At 40.8% G+C, this 18,541-nt stretch overlaps 1 protein-coding gene across 1 annotated transcript in view; it reads right to left on the bottom strand.

The window, feature by feature from the left end:
- Positions 1 to 18,541, bottom strand: part of UBXN2A (UBX domain protein 2A) — a 54,388-nt gene that overhangs the window by 19,643 nt on the left and 16,204 nt on the right. Inside the window, exons 3-4 of the mRNA XM_077774018.1 lie at positions 8,907 to 9,045; positions 3,265 to 3,371 (exon numbers count right to left, since the gene is read on the bottom strand). Of these exons, the coding sequence (XP_077630144.1) occupies positions 3,265 to 3,371; positions 8,907 to 9,045 (246 nt within the window). The remainder of the gene's footprint in view (positions 1 to 3,264; positions 3,372 to 8,906; positions 9,046 to 18,541) is intronic.

Below are 18,541 nucleotides of genomic sequence, written 5' to 3' on the forward strand. Positions count from 1 at the left end.
CAACCACTTGCCTCCACAACTGAATGTATTTATTTTATTTATTTATTTTTTAAAAATATTTTTATTTCTAGGAGAGAGAGAGAGAGACAGCATGAGCAGGGGAGGGTCAGAGAGAGAGGGAGATACAGACTCTGAAATAGGCTCCAGGCTCCGAGCTGGCAGTCAGCACAGAGCCCAACGCGGGGCTTGAACCCACGAACCGCGAGATCACGACCTAAGCGAAAGTCAGAGGCTTAACCGACTAAGCCACCCAGGTGCCCCTGCAACGGAATGTATTTAAAATGATACAGTCAAATAACATGAATACCAAGAACCAAGAAGAATCCAAAGTAATTTCTTTTAATGTATGTTTGTTTATTTTTGAGAGAGAAAGAGCGCGCAAGAATAGGGGAGGTGCCCAATAAGAGAGAAGACACGGAATCTGAGGCAGGCTCCAGGCTCTGAGCCGTCAGCACAGAGCCTGATGCTGGGCTCAAACTCACAAACCATGGAGACCCTGGTGTGAGCTGAAGTCAGATGCTTAACTGACAGAGCCACCAAGTAGAGAGTTAATTTTTAAGACTACAAATTCATGAACAGCTTGAGTTATTCAGCAGTACCTAGAATAGTACTAACGTCATGAAATACTTGATGACTATATGCTGCTAAATTTAAACAATTTGATCTTTTTATAGGTGTCTGAATAAAACTAAAAATGTGCTAGAAAAATCAAGCTCTCATTTCCATTGCTGAATAGAAATATAAAAAATGAAAAAATATATAGATTTACTCTAGATATGATGAATTAAAATACAAAACATGTAAAATTTTAAAAAGTGTTTTCACATTTTATACTCCTAACAGAAAGATTCAAGTACCATCATTAGGACATGGCCTCCGCTGGAGGCTGTGTCTCAAACACCAGAGATGTCTCTCTTCTGAACACAGTAAACTTCTTTGAATCTTATGATCTTTTAAAAGCAGAGTCTTTTCTAATGAACACTTGAAAGTTTACAATGTTATGGAATATATAGATATATAAGCCATGAACTTCCACAGGGAAATTTTAAACAAATTACAAGTTTTAACAAACTTATAAAGTAAATGATTTTTTCCTGAAAACTGAAACAATACAAACTGATTTTATACTTAGGATTCTTATACTTCTCTGAATATGTTATACTTCAAAAATTTTTAAGAATAAGTAATATACATTTGTTTTAAAAATAAAATAATACATAAAAAATGTAAACACAAGTCAACTTAGAAAGTGACAGTCCTGGGGTGCCTGGTGGCTCAGTAGTTTAAGCAACAAACTCTTGATCTCGGCTCAGGTCATTTCATGGATCCTGAGCATGAACCTTGAGTCAGGCTTTGCACTGACAGAGTGGAGCCTGTTTGGGATCCTCTCTCTCTCCCTCTCTCAATGCCTGCCCTCATACCCCAGTATGTTTACTCTCTCTCAAAAATCAATAAATTAAAAAAAAAAAAGTGACATTCCTTATAATCCCACTCTCCCTCTAATAAAAAACTGGGGCACCTGGCTGGCTCAGTTGGTCGAGTATACAATTCTTTCACTTTTTTTTTTTTTAAAGTAATCTCTACACCCAATGTAGGATTCAAACACACAACCCCTTGGGCTCATGAACCTGAGATCAAGAATCACATGCTCCACCAACTGAACCAGCCAGGCGTCCTGAGCATGCAACTCTTAATCTTGGTTGGGGTTGTGAGTTCAAGCCCCATGTTGGGCCTAGAGCTTACTTGAAAACAAAAACAAAAACAAAAAATCCACATTGGGGCACCTAGGTGACTCAGTTGGTTAACCATCCAATTTTGGCTCAGGTCATGATCTCACAGTTCGTGAGTTTTAACCCCGCAGTGGGCTCTGTGCTGACAGCTCAGAGCCTGAAGCCTTCTTCAGATTCTGTGTCTCCCTCTCTCTCTACCCCTCCCCTGCTCATGCTCTGTCTCTCTCTCAAAGATAAACATTAAAAAAATTTTTTAAAAAAGCACAAAACTCTGGTGTTGTATCTCCTAGCTTTTTCTCTATGCATATAATAAAACTCCACATAATTATTTTATCCGCAGATGGTACTGATGTATACACACTATCAGTATTCTGCAAACTGCTTTTTTTTAAAGTGTATTTATTCATTTTGAGAGAGACAGAGAGAGCACCAGCTGGGGAGAGGCAGTAAGAGAGGGAGAAAGAGAATCCCAAGCAGACTTCATGCTGTCAACACAGAGCCTGACATGGGGCTGGATCTCATGAAGTGTGAGATCAAGACATGGGCCAAAATCAAAAGTCAGACACTCAACTGACTGACCCACACAAGTGTCCCTGCAAACTTTTTAAAAACAAAAGAGGGGCGCCTGGGTGGCTTAGTCGGTTAAGCGTCCGACTTTCGCTTAGGTCATGATCTCGCGGTTCGTGGATTCGAGCCCCGCCCGCGTCGGGCTCTCTGCTGACTGCCAGCTCAGAGCCTGGAGCCTGTTTCAGTCTGTGACTCCCTCTCTCTCTGACCCTCCCCTGCTCACGCTGTCTCTCTCTCTCTCCTAGAAATAAATAAAACATTAAAAAAAAAATAAAAAAATTAAAAAAAATTAAAAAAATAAAAACAAAAGATACCAGGGGCGCCTGGGTAGGGCTCAGTCGGTTACTCATGCAACTTCGGCTCAGGTCATGAGCTCATTGTTTTTGGGTTCAAGCCCGATGAAGGGCTCTGTGCTGACAGCTCAGAGCCTGGTGCCTCTTTCAGATTCCGTGTCTCTCTCTCCCTCTCTGCTATTACCCTGCTCATGCCCTGTCTCTCTTTCTCTCTCAAAAATAAGTAAATATTAAACAAAAATTTAAAAACAGAAAAAAGCACTTAATAAAAAGCAAAACAACCCCATAAACAAAAGTTACCATAGAAATCTTCTCATGTTAATATATAGATATATGTCATTCACTTTTACCAAATGCATAGTGTTATAAAGTAGATCAAATGGTATAAATATATAAAATACTCTTTCCATTTTTTTCTTAGTGATTTATAAGAATTGCATATATGTTCCATTTGCATGACATTTATGAAAAAAGTACCTCCAGTCTGGCAGTTCTCTTTTGACTGCATGTAAGTGTTGCTGGTAAATATATGTTTTTAATATTTATATAATGAAATTTATCCATATTTTTATATTTCCTCTGGGATTCATGCCAACTATAGCTATATGCAATAATGTGGATTCTTCCAAATGAAACATGCCTAAAATATTCTTGTATTTACAAAGACTGCTTACCCTTTTTTGATGGAGTTCAGAAACTGCTGACTTGCACCATCAGAGTAACTTCTGAAATCATCATTGACTGTGAAGCCATTTTTCCATAATTTTATACTAACATCTACCTGTAGAGAAGTAAGAAAAAAAAGTATCATGTTAATAAAATGTACTAGATTAAAATTCTGAAGTTCTTCTATTGTATATATTTTATGTATCATTTTCTTTTTAAAGTTGATAAAATTGACATATAACATTGTATTTATTTTTGGTGTACAACAAAATGACTTCATATATGCACATCCTGCAAGATGATTACTACAGTGTTTAGTCAACATCCATTACCAAACACAACTACAATTTTTTTTCCAGTTTTACTGAAAACTAACATACCTCACTATGTAAGTTTAATGCATACAGCATTATGGTCTGATTTACATGTATTGTAAAATGATTACCACAATAGGTTCAGCTAACACCTGTTGTCTCACATAGACACAATAAAAAGAAAAGAAGAAGGGGCGCCTGGGTGGCTCAGCTGGTTGAGCGTCCAACTCCGGCACTTGGTCTGTGAGTCTGAGCACCACGTCAGGCTCTGTGCTGACAGCTCAGAGCCTAGAGTCTACTTCAGATTCTGTCTCTCTCTGTCACTCCCCTGAATGTTCTCTGTATTTCAAAAAATACATAAACATTTAAAATAAATTTAAAACATTTGAAAAAAAGAAAGAAAAAAAGAATCTTCTCCTCGTGATGAGAACCGAGGATTAACTCTAACTTTCCTAAGTATCCCAGGGCAATCATCCCGTTGTGCATTATAACCCTGGTACTTACTTATCTTACACTTAGAAGTTTGTACTTTTGATCACCCTCTGTAAAATTTAATGTATCATTTTTTAAAATTTATGTTTATTTATTTTTGAGAGAGGGAGACAGACACAGAGCACAAGTAAGGCGGGGCGGGGCAGAGAGAAAGGGAGACACAGAATCTGAAGCAGGCTCCATCCAGGCTCTGAGCTGTCAGCACAGAGCCCAAAGTGGGCCTCAAACCCACAAACTGTGAGATCATGACCTGACCCGAAGTTGGACACTTAACCAACTAAGGCATCAGGGTGCCTCTTTAATATATCATTCTTTTTTTAAAAACTGTTTTTATTTATTTCTGAGAGAGAAAGAGAGACGTAGAATCTGAAGCAGTTCCAGGCTCTGAGCTAGCTGTCAGCATGGAGCCTGACGCAGGACTTGAACCCACAAACCATGAGATCATGATCTGACCTGAAGTTGGATGCTTAACCAAGTGAGCCCCTAATGTATCATTTCTAAAAGAAAACTTCAAATGTAAAATATCAAAAATAATGTATATAGGGGTGCGTGGCTGGCTCAGGTGGTAGAGCATGAGACTCTTGACCTATTCGTGAGTTTGAGCTCCATGTTGGGCATACAGTTTACTTTAAAAAATGTATATACAGGAGCGCCTGGGTGGTTCAGTCGGTTAAGCATCTGACTTCAGCTCAGGTCATGATCTCATGGTTTGAGAGTTCCAGTGCCAAGCTGGGCTCTGCATTGCCAGTGTAGACTCTGCTTGGGATTCTCTCTCTCTCCCTGTCTCTCTGCCCCTCCTCAACTCAAACTTTGTCTCTCAAAATAAACTTAAAAAAAAAAAAGGCCACATTTTAAATAAATAAATAAATAAATAAATAAATAAATAAAATGTATATACAGGGGGCCTTTGGGTGGCCCAAAGGTTGAGTGTCCAACTTCGGCTCAGAGCATCATCTCCAGGTTCGTGAATTTGAGCCCCACATCCAGCTCACTGCTGTCAGCCTGTCAGCACAAAGCCTGCTTCAGATCCTGTCTCTTTCTCTCTGCCCTTCCCCCGCTTGTGCTTTCCTCCAAATAACAGTTTTAAAAATGTATATACATAATACTCATAGTTTATTTTTTCTTCATAATACTCATAGTTTTAAGAGAACTCACCTGCAAAAATATCTTATCCCCTGTTCAGAGGAATCTAAAGCTTCCTGTTCAGATTTCTGGACAGTTAAAGAGAAGGGCTTCATGTGAAATGACTTTGGACATTAAAATCTGTGATTAATTAATTAATGGCTATTCCTCTAAATATAAAATACCACTGTTACATTGTTACCATCAATTATATTATCCTTTAACATTTTGTTCATCAGCTCATAGGAACAATATTTACATTTATTCTCTCATTCAATCAAAAAAAGGTAAGTTACAACTGAAACCTAAGAAAGGTTCAGGAGAACAGCAGAATTCAGGGATACTTCAGGCTAAACACTGGATCGATTAAAAAGCTGTTTAAGAAGATTTCAGACCAATAGAGCCTCTCCCTTGTCTCTAGTATTTATTCAATCATTTATTCATTTAACATATATACTTAATACCTATTAAGTAACAGACACTCCATAAAATATTAGGGAAAATATCAAAAAGAATGGAATCTTGCCATCTGCAACAACATGGATGGAACTAGAGTGTATTATGCTAAGTGAAATAAGTCAGTCAGAGAAAGACAAATATCACATGATTTCACTCATATGTAAAATCTAAGAACCAAAACAGATGAATGAATACATGGAAAGGGAAGGAAAAATAAAATAAAATACAAACAGAAAGGAAGCAAACCGTAAGAGATTCTTAAATAGAACAAACTGAGGGTTGCTGGAGGGGTAGTGGGTGAGGGATGATCTAAATGGGGCATGGGCGTTCAGGAGGGCACTTGTTGGGATGAGCACTGGGTGTCTTATGTAAGAGATGAATCACTGGGTTCTACTCCTGAAACCACTACTACATTGTATATTAACTAGCTTGAATTTAAATGAAAACTAAAAACTAAATAAAAATTTAAAAAAAGAAGTTAGGGAAAATAATCATAATAATTATAGCATGCATTATTAACCTCTCTACCTACCTATCTATCTATGAGAGCACTTGGGTGTATTCAGTGTGGAAAAGACTGTGTTTAAAGCACTTTCCCTACTTATTTCCTCCTGCCAAAATCTACACAAGGTATCATCATTATGCCTTTTTAAAGAGAGAAATGGAAACACAGAAGATTGTTAAATTCCCCAAAGCCACACAGTGTGACTATAACCAAGTCTCTGCTCTCACGGTACTCACATAAAAGATGAGAACAAAATTAACAGGAAAAGAGCTATTCTTCATAAAGACACTGAGGAAAACAGAAGAAACTTAAAAACAAAAATCCAAAAATGACAATACATTCATATAAGAGAACATGATGTCTGAAAGGGAGGGAATATTTAAGAAACAAAAGAGCTCTTAGAAATTGATAATGAGGGGAAAAAAAGCAAAAATAAAAAAGAAACTGAAAAGGGAAATGGAATAAAAATACTAAATATAAGGTCAAAGAGATATCTTAATTAGAACAAGGGATGCCTGGGGTGGCTTAGTCAGTTAAGCATCTGACTTTGGCTAGGGGCATGATCTCAGTTTGTGAGTTCAAGCCCCGCATCAGCCTGTCTGGTGTCAGCATAGAACAGGCTTCAAATCCTCTGTCTCTCTCTTTCTGCTCCTTCCCCTCCATCTCTCTTTCGTGCTCTAAATAAACATTAAAAAAATAAAATAAAATAGAACAAAACAGGGGCGCTTGGCTGGCATGTGACTCTTGATCTTGGGGTTCTAAGTTCGAGTCCCACATTGGGTGTGGAGATTATGTAAAAATAAAAAAATAGAGGTGCCTGGGTAACTCAGTTGGTTAAGCGACCAACTTCAGCTCAGATCATGATCTCACGGTTCTTGAGTTCGAGCCCCATGGTGGGCTCTGTGCTGACAGCTCAGAGCCTGGATGGAGCCTGCTTCAGATTCTGTGTCTCCCTCCGCCCCTCCCCCACTCATACTGTGTGTGTGTCTGTGTGTGTGTGTGTGTGTGTGTGTGTGTGTGTGTGTGTGTCTCTGTCTAACTAAAAAACTGATAAACATTAAAAAATAATAAAATCAAAAAAATCTTTTAAAAATACTAAAATAAAACAGAACAAAACAACAAAGAAGTAGAAAATAGGAGAAATAATATAAAAAGTAAGTGCCTGGGTAGCTCAGTGTGTTAAGCAGCTGACTCAATTTTGACTCAGGTCATGATCATGGTTTGTGAGTTCGAGCTGTACATCGGGCTCTGCACTGACAGTGTGGAGCCTGCTTGGGATTCTCTCTGTCAGCCCCTACCCTGCTGGCACTTTCTCAAAACAAATAAATAAACTTAAGAAAAGAAAAGGTCCTAGAATGGTAAAACATGAGCTTCTAGATTGAATGAATGAAAAAGGACCCACAGCAAGGCTGTAAGAACACAGCATTAAAGGGGCGCCTGGGTGGCTCAGTCAGTTGGGCCTCCGACTTCAGCTCAGGCCATAATCTCACGGTTCATGGGTTCGAGCCCCGTGTCAGGCTCTGTGCTGACAGGTAGCTCATAGCCTGGGGCCTGTTTCAGATTCTGTGTCTGCCACTCTCTCTGACCCTCCCCTGCTCATGCTGTCTCTCTCTCAGAAATAAATAAAACGTTAAAAAAAAAAAAAAGAACATAGCATTAAAGATTCTAAAAGCTTTCAGGGAGGGGTGCCTGGGTGAGTCAGCTGAACCTTCAACTCAAGTCATGATCTCACGGTTTGTGGGTTCAAGCCCCACATCAGGCTCTGTGCCTCAGTGTCTCCCTCTCTCTCTGCCCTTCCCCTGCTTGTGCACTGTCTTTCTCTTTCAAAAGAAACATTAAAAAAAATTTTTTTTTAAGCTTTCAGGGAGTAAAAATGTGCCACATACAAATCTCAGATACCAGAATGGAATTGTATCAATCAAGTATGAAGGCAGAACAAAGGCAAAGTTAGGCTTGTAAGGCTATGTTTTTGTTTTTTTTGCTTTTTTTTAAAAATTTTTTTAAAATTTTTATTTATTTCTAGGAGAGAGAGAGAGACAGCGTGAGCAGGGGAGGGTCAGAGAGAGAGGGAGACACAGACTCCGAAATAGGCTCCAGGCTCTGAGCTGGCAGTCAGCACAGAGCCCGACGCGGGGCTCGAACCCACGAACCGCGAGATCATGACCTAAGCGAAAGTCGGACGCTTAACCGACTAAGCCACCCAGGCGCCCCTGTTTGTTTTTAATTACAGAGAATGTGCATGCTGGAACAAGTGAACAAGGGACAGAGAGAGAGAGAGAGAGAGAGAGAGAGAGAGAGAGAGACGTAAGAAGGCTCCATGCTCAGCTAGGAGTCCAACGTGGGGCCCATGACTTGGACCAAAATCAGGAGTCATCTTGAGCATCGAAGGATGCTCTATGCACTGAGGTACCCAGGCACCCCTAGGCTTACAAGGTTTTAAGCCATCTATTTCCAATGCACTCTTCTCATGCATACTGTTTTAAAAAGCTATCCCAAGGCTGGCTTCATCAAGGACATTCTTCATTAAAACTAGCATGCCCCCGACTGAAAGCAAATAAAAAACACAGTAATTACTAGTACAGTTTTGGTGCCACTGCTCTGATTCCTCTTAAGGCACCAGCAGTTTAACCCACATTACTTTTGCGGTATCAGTGCAACGTCAACACAGTGGAAAAGGTAATAATAACTTACTATTATGAAACATATGGTTCCTATTTTGAGAAACACTGGAAGAGAAAAAAAGTTATGGACATTTTACCTGTTTCTTCTGTTCAGTGGGAGACACACATTTGGCACCAACCTTCTCAGCTTCCTCAAAAAGGCTGTCAACAAAATATTCACAATTTGTTTGTCGATCATCACTAAGAGGCTGGTTGTCAGATCCTGTTTCACAGACCCTACACAAAAAAAAAAAAACAAAACACACAACAGTACTGACTACTAATTTTCCAAAAGTTTACATGAACTGTTCTGGTTAAGGGATCTTTTTAAAAATGTTTGTTATTTATTTCTGAGAGAGAGAGAGAGAGAGACAGTGTAAGCAGGGGAGGGTCAGAGAGAGAGGGAGACACAGAATCTGAAACAGGCCCCAGGCTCTGAACTAGCTGTCAGCACAAAGCCCGATGCGAGGCTCGAACCCACGATCTGCGAGATCATGATCTGAGCCAAAGTCGGATGCTTAACTGACTGAGCCACTCAGGCGCCCCTCTAGTTAAGGGATCTTGAAACTGAGATGCTTCCTTGTCCACAATTTAGACCCACTTCTAAATTAAAATTTTTTTAATGTTTTATTTTTGAGAGAGAGACAGAGTACAAGTAGGGGAGGGGCACAGAGAGAGGGAGATACAGAATCTGAAGTGGGATCCAGGCTCTGAGTTGTCAGCACAGGGTCCGACTTGGGGCTCGAACTCATGAACCACAAGATCATGATCTGAGCTGAAGTTGGATGCTTAACTGATTGAGTCACTCAGGTGCCCCGAGACCCAATTCTAAATTAAGATTCTAGCAGATAAGTGACCTTGGGAAGTCATTAAGCCTTTTGGTCCAGGGTAGGGTTTTCTCCCCATCAGTCTACTGACATTTGAGCAGGGTCAGTTCTCTGTTGTGTGAGCTGCCCTGTCCATTGTAGGATGTGCAGCAGAACATTACCCACTAAATGCCAGTATCATGCATACTCCACCCACCCTGCACTTCCAGCGTTATAACTGAAACCATCTCTACACATTCCCAGGTGTCCAGTGGGGGACAAAACTACACCAGGTTGAAAATCACTGGTCCAGAGTTTAAAAAAAAAAAATGTGTTCTTTATAAAAAGCTCAAAATAGCTTTACAAGGGGTTACTACANCCCAGAGCCGGATGCAGGGCTTGATCCCACAAGTTGTGAGATCATTACCTGAGCCAAAATCAAGAATAAGACTATTAATCTACTGAACCACCCAAGTGCCCATGCAGAGGCTGCTTTTAGGCAAAGAGGGTTGAGCAATAGAATGTAAAAAGGGCCCACAGTGATCACTTGGCTGAATAGACGCCCATCAGGTGACCTGCCTCAAAATATCAATAGGCCCTAACAATGAGCTACTTACAATCAAGTAGTTACAAAAAAAGGGAAAACTCCATCTGTTCCCGTATCTCCCCACCTCCCCCCTTTAAAAACAGCCCCCGCCCACTGCCTTGTTACAGTCTCTCCTCTGCTGTCCTGCCCCAGCTCTGCGCAGTGTATTCAATCAACTCCTGTCCCTTTTGTTCTACCTCAGGTGAATTCTTTCAGCTTCACCCCACATTTGGGGGTCCCCATCTGATCAAGAGACACCCCATTTAGACACCACAGTTACTAGGTACCTTTTGGTAACAGAAAAAGCACTTTTGAAACTAAAGGGGAATAATGTGTCAGGAAAAGTCCTAATCATGGTTTTGATTTGCATAACTTCAGAAGATTTCTCCCTGAAGACTTTGATTTGTAGTAGTTTAATACTCTATTTTTAAAATCAATTTTTATTTATTTTTTTTATATTTAAAAAGTTTTAACTCTTAATTTATTTTTGAAGTGGGGAGAGGCAGAGAGCGAGGGGTGGGGGACACAGAATCCAAAGCGGGCTCCGGACTCCAAGCGGTCTGCACAGAGCCCAATGCAGGACTCCAACTCACGAACCGCAAGATCACGACCTGAGCTGAAGTCAAACCCCAACCAACTGAGCCACCCAGACACCCTTGTATTTTTATTTTTTTAAATTTATTTTCTTTTAAATTAAAAAAAATTTTTTTTTTAATTTCTGAGAAAGAGAGACAGCGTGAGCAGGGGAGGGTCAGAGAGAGAGGGAGACACAGAGTCTGAAACAGGCTCCAGGCTCTGAGCTAGCTGTCAGCAAAGAGCCTGACACAGGGCTCAAACCCATGAATCATGAGATCATAACCTGAGCCAAAGTCGGATGCTTAACCAATTGAGCCACCCAGGTGCCCCACACCCTTTTTATTTTGAGAGAGAGAGAGAGAGAGAGGAGAAAGTGCACTCATGGGCGTAGAGAGGCAGCGGGTGCAGAGGGAAAAGGGAAAGAGAAAACTCTAAGCAGGCTCCATGCTCAGCACAGATCCCAATATGGGGCTCAATCCCATGATCCTGGGATCATGACCTGAGCTGAAAGCAAGAGTTGGTTGCTCAACCAACTGAGCCACCCAGGCGTCCCTTATTATTTAAGATTTTCTTTTTAAATAATTTCTAAAACCAACATGGGACTTGAATTTACAACCAGGAGTCACATGCTCCTCTGAATGAGCCAGCCAGGTGCCTCTCTACTTTTCTTTTTAAAAATATTTATTTATTTGAGAAAGAGAGAGGGAAAGTGAGAGAGGGAGAAGAGGGAGAGACAGCATGAGTGGAGAAGGGCAGAGAAAGGGAGAGAGAATCCCAAGCAGGCTCTACACTGTCATTGTAGAGCTCAATGTAGAGCTCAAACCCACAAACTGTGAGTTCATAACCTGAGCTGAAATCAAGAGTTGGACGCTCAACTGACTGAGCCACCCAAGCATCCCTCTACTATTTTTTCTTAAATTGAGGTACAAACTGACATATTAGTTTCAGGTCGACAACATGATATTTGTATATACTGTGAAATGATCACCACAGCAAGTCTAGCTAACATCTATCACCATACACAGTTACAGAAGATTTTTGTGATGAGAACTTTTAAAAATATTTTTTAATGTTTTATTTTTTTAATGCTTTTTTAATGTTCATTTTTGAGAGACAGAGAGAGACAGAGTGTGAGTGGGGAAGGGGTGGAGGGTCTGGAGACACAGAATCTGAAGCAGGCTCCAGGCTCTAAGCCATCAGCACAGAGCCCAATGTGGGACTTGAGCACACAAACCGTGAGATCATGACCAGAGCCAAAGTTGGACACGTAACTAACTGAGCCACCCAGATGCCCCTTAATGTTTTATTTATTTTTTTAATTTTTTTAATGTTTTATTTATTTCTAGGAGAGAGAGAGAGAGAGCGTGAGCAGGAGAGGGTCAGAGAGAGAGGGAGACACAGACTCTGAAATAGGCTCCAGGCTCTGAGCCGGCAGTCAGCACAGAGCCCGACGCGGGGCTCGAACCCACAAACCGCGAGATCATGACCTAAGTGAAAGTCGGACGTTTAACCGACTAAGCCACCCAGGCGCCCCTGTTTTATTTATTTTTGAGACAGAGACAAAGTGTGAGCAGGGGAGGGGCAGAGAGAGAAAGACACACACAGAATTCGAGCTGTCAGCACAGAGTTCAACAGGAGGCTCAAACTCATGAATTGTGAGATCATGACCTGAGCTTCTGAAGTCCGATGCTCAACTGACTAAGCCATCCTGGTGCCCCAGTGATGAGAACTTTTAAGATTTACTCTCTCAGGGGCGCCTGGGTGGCTTAGTCCGTTAAGCGTCCGACTTTCGCTTAGGTCATGATCTCGCGGTTTGTGGGTTCGAGCCCCGCGTCGGGCTCTGTGCTGACTGCCAGCTCAGAGCCTGGAGCCTATTTCAGAGTCTGTGTCTCCCTCTCTCTCTGACCCTCCCCTGTTCATGCTGTCTCTCTCTCTCTCTCTCTCTCCCCTAGAAAAAAAAAAGATTTACTCTCTCAGCAACTTCCCAATATGCAGAACATTATTAATGATAGTTGCCATGATGTATAGTACATCTCTATGACTTATTTATGACTAGAAATCTGTACCTTTTGATTCCCTTCATCCATCTCAGCTATTCCTATCTACTGATTTTTATTCTGCATTTATGTTTTATTCTGTATTTTTTTATTTTGTTTTGTAAAATAAATATTTAAATTTTTAATAAATGTTCATTTACTTTTGAGATAGAGACAGAGCGGAAGCAGAGAGGAGCAGAGAGAAAGAAACACAGAATCTTAAACAGTCTCCAAGCTCTGAGCTGTCAGCACAGAGCCTGATGCAAGACTTGAACCCACAAACCACAAGATCATGACCTGATCCAAAGTCGGACACTCAACTGACTGAGCCACCCAGGTGCCCCTGTCATAAAAGTAGTATAAAATGAAGATTTTATTTGAAAGTAAAGATGGTTGCTGGTTTATCTTTTTTTAGTCATACAGAAAATTCATCTATGTACTGAAACATAATTTCTCAGATTCCATGAATAATAACAATTTTGGAGTTTTCATACTGTGCTAGGAACTATCCACATTTTTATAGATAAGGAAAATCAGTCACAGCAAGGCTAAGTTACATGAGGTTACACAGCTAGTAAGTGGCAAAGACAGAATTCAAACCCTGTTAATCTGCCTTCCACTTCTATGAACCTAAGCATAATATGCTATAAAGCTTCTCTTAATAGCTAACATTTATCGAGCATTTATTAATACATTTTAGGAATTATTTTAAGTACTCCACATGAGTTAACTCATTCAATCCTCACACTGACCTAAAAGGACATATAGTTTTTATCCCCATTTAATACGTCAAAGAAAGCTTAAGCAAGTTGCCCAAGATCACAAAGCTACTCAAAAGCAGAGCTGGAAACTGAACTCAAGCATCCAATGCCTGTGCTCTTAATCACTGTCCTAGACAAAATAGTCATCACTGTTATTAATATTAAAATGCTGGGGCACCTGGCTGGCTCAGGCATTAGAGCATATGATTCTTTAAAAAAAATTTTTTTTTAATGTTTATTTTTGAGAGAGAGCAAGACAGAGCATGAGCAGGGGAGAGGCAGAGAGAGAGGAAGACACAGGATCTGAAGTAGGCTCCAGACTCTGAGCTGTCAACACAAAGCTTGACATGGGGCTCAAACTCATGAACAGTGGTGAGATCATGACCTGAGCTGAAGCCGGCGCTTAACCAACCGAGCCACCCAGATGCCTCTAGAGCATGTGATTCTTGATCTTGGGGTCATGAGTTAGAGCTCCATGTTGGGAATAAAGATTACTTCATAAAAAATAATAACCTTTTAAAAAATATTGGTACTCAAAGCAGTATTTTAATTTAGGCATGCTCCTTTTACTCTTCTAGGTGATCTGTATGTATTAGGATACTTCATATTATCACAAAGTATTAATTTTATTTTGTATTTGTTTTGTCATAAAGGAAATATTTAAAAAAAATTTTTTTTTAAATTTTTTTTTTTAACATTTACTTATTTTTGAGAGAGAGAGAGTGAATATGAGCGAGGGAGGGGCGGAGAGAGAGAGACACATACACAGAATCTGAAGCAGGCTCCAGGCCCTGAGCCGTCAGCCCGGAGCCCACGCGGGGCTCAAACCCATGAACAGAGAGATCATGACCTGAGCTGAAGTCGGACGCTCAACCGACTGAGCCACCCAGGCGCCCCTAAAAATTTTAATGTTCAAATAAACTATTTGTAAAAAAAAATTTAATGTTCATTTATTTTTGAGATAGAGACAGCATGTGGGTGGGGAGGGGTCTTTCTCAGAGCAAAGACATGATACTTTTTATAAAAAGAATCACACCCTAAGATGATATCTCACAGTACTAATGATTTTCCCCTTTCTTCAGTCAGCATAGCTGTGTAGCAGTAGAGGCTTCTGTCTAAAACTTGAGGCTCTGGTGTCTGTGTTTAGGAAGTGAGTTACACTGACTTCTGGGAGAGAAACCTACTAGCCTCTATGGGATGGGGCCTCCTCATCTGCAAATGCAGAAACTACCACCTGTCTTGCATGGTGCTATTACGATTACAAGCAAACACATACAAAAACCTATAGCTGATATAGTTTCTATCAGTACACACACCAGCACACAATATTAGATAATAATATGGTTATGACTAACTTAATCCTCTCTGGTATTTTTTTTTTTCTGTTCAGAATGAAAGAGGACTCTGGGTGCCTCCATCGAGACCTCACTAATTGGGTTCTTTCCAAAGTGTTTCTTAGCTTTTGCAAAAGGCCCTGAGCGCAATGCAATCCCTGAAGGGAACAGAAACTAACCCATCCAGCAATAAGGACTGCCCTGAGCCAGCAAGGCCCTGCCGGTGACTGACTCCAAAGCAATGACTGATTTGACCTTCTCTGCCTACCTGCCCAGACCCACCCACCTTTGCCCCACATTTTCCTTATATAAACCTGGAAGTATTTTGGGCACCTTGGAGACAGTCTTTGAGATGGTAGGCTGTCTTTCCTGGCTGTCTTTCAGGTGTTGGCCTCACTAAAATAAATTCCTCTCTTGTTCCACAACCACTCGCTTCTCTGCCTTTGACTTTTTGGCGGCCAGTGGCCAATCCTCTATTTTTGGGACCCCCTGTGCCTCGGCTATAAAAAAGCAGTTTATACTTGATTACTGTGTACAAAGCCAATAAAGCTGAGCAACTAAAGCAGCTTTAGTCCTTTACCTATTTGATATGTAAATTCTACTAACCTTAATTATGTTAATTTAAGTCATTCAAACATTTATTGAGTATCTACTATATCATAGGTGGTAGGAGGACACAAAGATGAGTAAGAAATAGTCTAGGTTTGGGGCGCCTGGGTGGCTCAGTCGGTTGAGTGTCCGACTTCAGCTCAGGTCATGATCTCACAGTCCGTGAGTTTGAGCCCCACGTCAGGCTCTGTGCAGACAGCTCAGAGCCTAGAGCTTGCTTTGAGTTCTGTGTCTCCCACCCCCCTCCACTGTTCATGCTCTGTCTCTCTCCGTCTCACAAATAAACAACAAAAATAGTCTAGCTTTTTAAGGGGTTCAGAGAACAGCGTGTAGAGATGTACAGCTCTATGGCCGTGAATGTGATAGCTTACATGAAATGGACATATTCCTTCAAAGTGACAATCTACCAAAATGTACATGAGAAGGAAAATATGCTAAGGCTAGTATCTATTAAGAAAACTGACGGGCACCTGGGTGGCTCAGTTTGTTAAACATCTGACACTTTTTTTTGGTAATGGTAATTTTTTTTTAACATTTATTTATTATTGACAGACAAAGACAGAGCATGAGCTGGGGGGGTGGGGGGGGCAGAGAAAGAGGGAGACACAGAATCCAAAGCAGGCTCCAGGTTCTGAGCTGGCAGCACAGAGCCCAACGCAGAGGTCAAATCCACAAACCACAAGATGATGACCTAAGCTGAAGCTGCACACTTAACCGACTGGGTAACCCAGTCACCCCAAGCATCTGACTCTTGATCTCAGCTCAGGTTGTGATCTCCTGGTTCCTGAGATTGAGCTGTGCATCAGGCCTGCACTGACACTGCAGATCGTGCTTGGGATTCTCTCTCTGCCCCTCCCCAGCTAGGGCATGTGTGCCCAGACTTCTCACTCTTTTTCTCAAAATAAATAAACTTAAGAGAAAAATTCAGTCAGTGTGCCTGGGTGGCTCAGTCAGTTGAGAGTCCAACTAGATTTCTGCTCAGGTTATTATTCCAGGGTCATGGGATAGAGCCCTGCATTGAGCTCTGCATTGAGCGTGGAGCCTGCTTGAGTTCTCTCCCCCGCCCCCCATCCTCTCCGCTGCTTGAGGTCTCTCTAAAACAAAAAGAAAAGAAAAAAAGAAAATTGAGTCAATAATAATCTTCCAAAACAGAAAGGACTAGGCACAAAAGATTTCACTAGTGAATTCTGCTGAGGTTTTGGGGTGATAGCGTGGTTCATGGAGTCCAGAGCTGACGGCCAAGAAAGAATTCTTGAAGACGTTTTTGGTGCAAAAAGGTGATTTTATTAAAGCACAGAGACAGGACCCATGGGCAGGAAGAGCTGCTCTGGGTCCATGAGGAGAGACTGGTTTTATACTATGGAGCTGGGGGAGGTAAAGTCCAGGGGAAGTTTGCAATGAGATTTTCATATGCTAAAGAAGACTCACAGGATAGAGGAGGCCTAGCAATTATCAAGCTAAGGTTGTTTTTCCCTCTAGCAAAGCATTAGCATTAAGACAGTAGGGAGTTCCTAGAGAAACATTTTACTTTGCCAGCCTCAAGTATTTGTCAATGGGCTGCAGGTTATAAGGAAATTTAATTTTATCTGCCATTTCCTCCTGCCTTTGTTTCCCACATTGAATTCTATCAAACATTTAAGAAATGATACTAATTTTCTACAGTTTCTTTCAGAAAATAAAAGCAGAAGGGAATGCTTCTAACTCATTCTATGAGGACAGCATCGCACTAATACTAAAACCAGACAAAGACATTTCAAGAAAGGGAAACTCAAACACTATCTCTTTGTGAATACAGATGCAAAAATCCCCAACAAAATATTAGCATTTCTAATTCAACCCATAAAAAGAATTATACACTGCAACCAAGCAGGATTTATTTTAGGTATACAAGGTTGATTCACCATAAGAAAATCAATTAATCCATCATGTCAACACACTAATGAAAAATCATGATCATATCAACAGATGCAGAAAAAGCATCTGACAATAGCCAACACACATTCATGATAAAAACTCTCAGCAAGTTGGGAATAGAGAAGAACTCTCTTAACTTGAGAACTTTCAAAAACCTACAGCTAACATCATACTTAATGACAAGAAACTAGATGCTTTCCTCCTAGGACTGGGAATAAGACAAAGATGTCCCTTCTCACCACTCCTCTTCAATGACATTTTGGAAATCCTAGCTAAATCAGTAAGACAGATAAAGGCAATAAAACATTTACAGATTGGGAAAGAAGAAATAAAACTTTCTCTGCAGATGACATGATTGTCTATACAGAAAACCCCAAATCATCATCAACAAGAAACTCCTGGGACTAATAAGTAATTTTAGCAAGGTTGCAAAATATAAGATTAATATACAAAAAGCCAAGTGCTTTCTTATACACCAGCAGTAACAACTGGTGTATGGAATTAAAAGCACAACAATAGGGGTACCTGGCTGGTTCAGTTGGAAGAACATGCAACAAACATGCAACTTTCGAGTTCAGGGCTGTGGGTTCAAGCACCACGTTGGGTATAAATATTATTTAAAAATATAATAAATAAATAAATAAAAGTATAACACTATATGGGGTGCCTGGGTGGCTCAGTCGGTTAAGCATCCGACTTCGGCTCAGGTCATGATCTTGTGGTTTGTGAGTTCAAGCCCTGCGTTTGGGCTCTGTGTTGACAGCTCAAAGCCTGGAACCTGCTTTGGATTCTGTGTCTCCTATCTCTGCCCCTCCCCACTCATGTTTTGTCTTTCTCCTTCTCTAAAAAATAAATAAACATTGGGGCGCCTGGGTGGCTCAGTCAGTTAAGCATCAGACTTCAGCTCAGGTCATGATTTCATAGTTCATGGGTTCGAGCCCCGCGTCGGGCTCTGTGCTGACAGCTCAAAGCCTGGAACCTGCTTCAGATTCTGTGTCTCCCTCTCTCTCTGACCCTCCCCTGCTCATGCTGTCTCTCTCTCTGTCTCAAAATTAAATAAACATTACCAAAAAAATTACAAAAAATACCTAGAACTCTATATACATCATTT

This window comes from Crocuta crocuta, unplaced genomic scaffold (assembly GCF_008692635.1).
Source record: "Crocuta crocuta isolate KB4526 unplaced genomic scaffold, BGI_CrCroc_1.0 scaffold246, whole genome shotgun sequence".
NCBI classification, from domain to species: domain Eukaryota; kingdom Metazoa; phylum Chordata; class Mammalia; order Carnivora; family Hyaenidae; genus Crocuta; species Crocuta crocuta.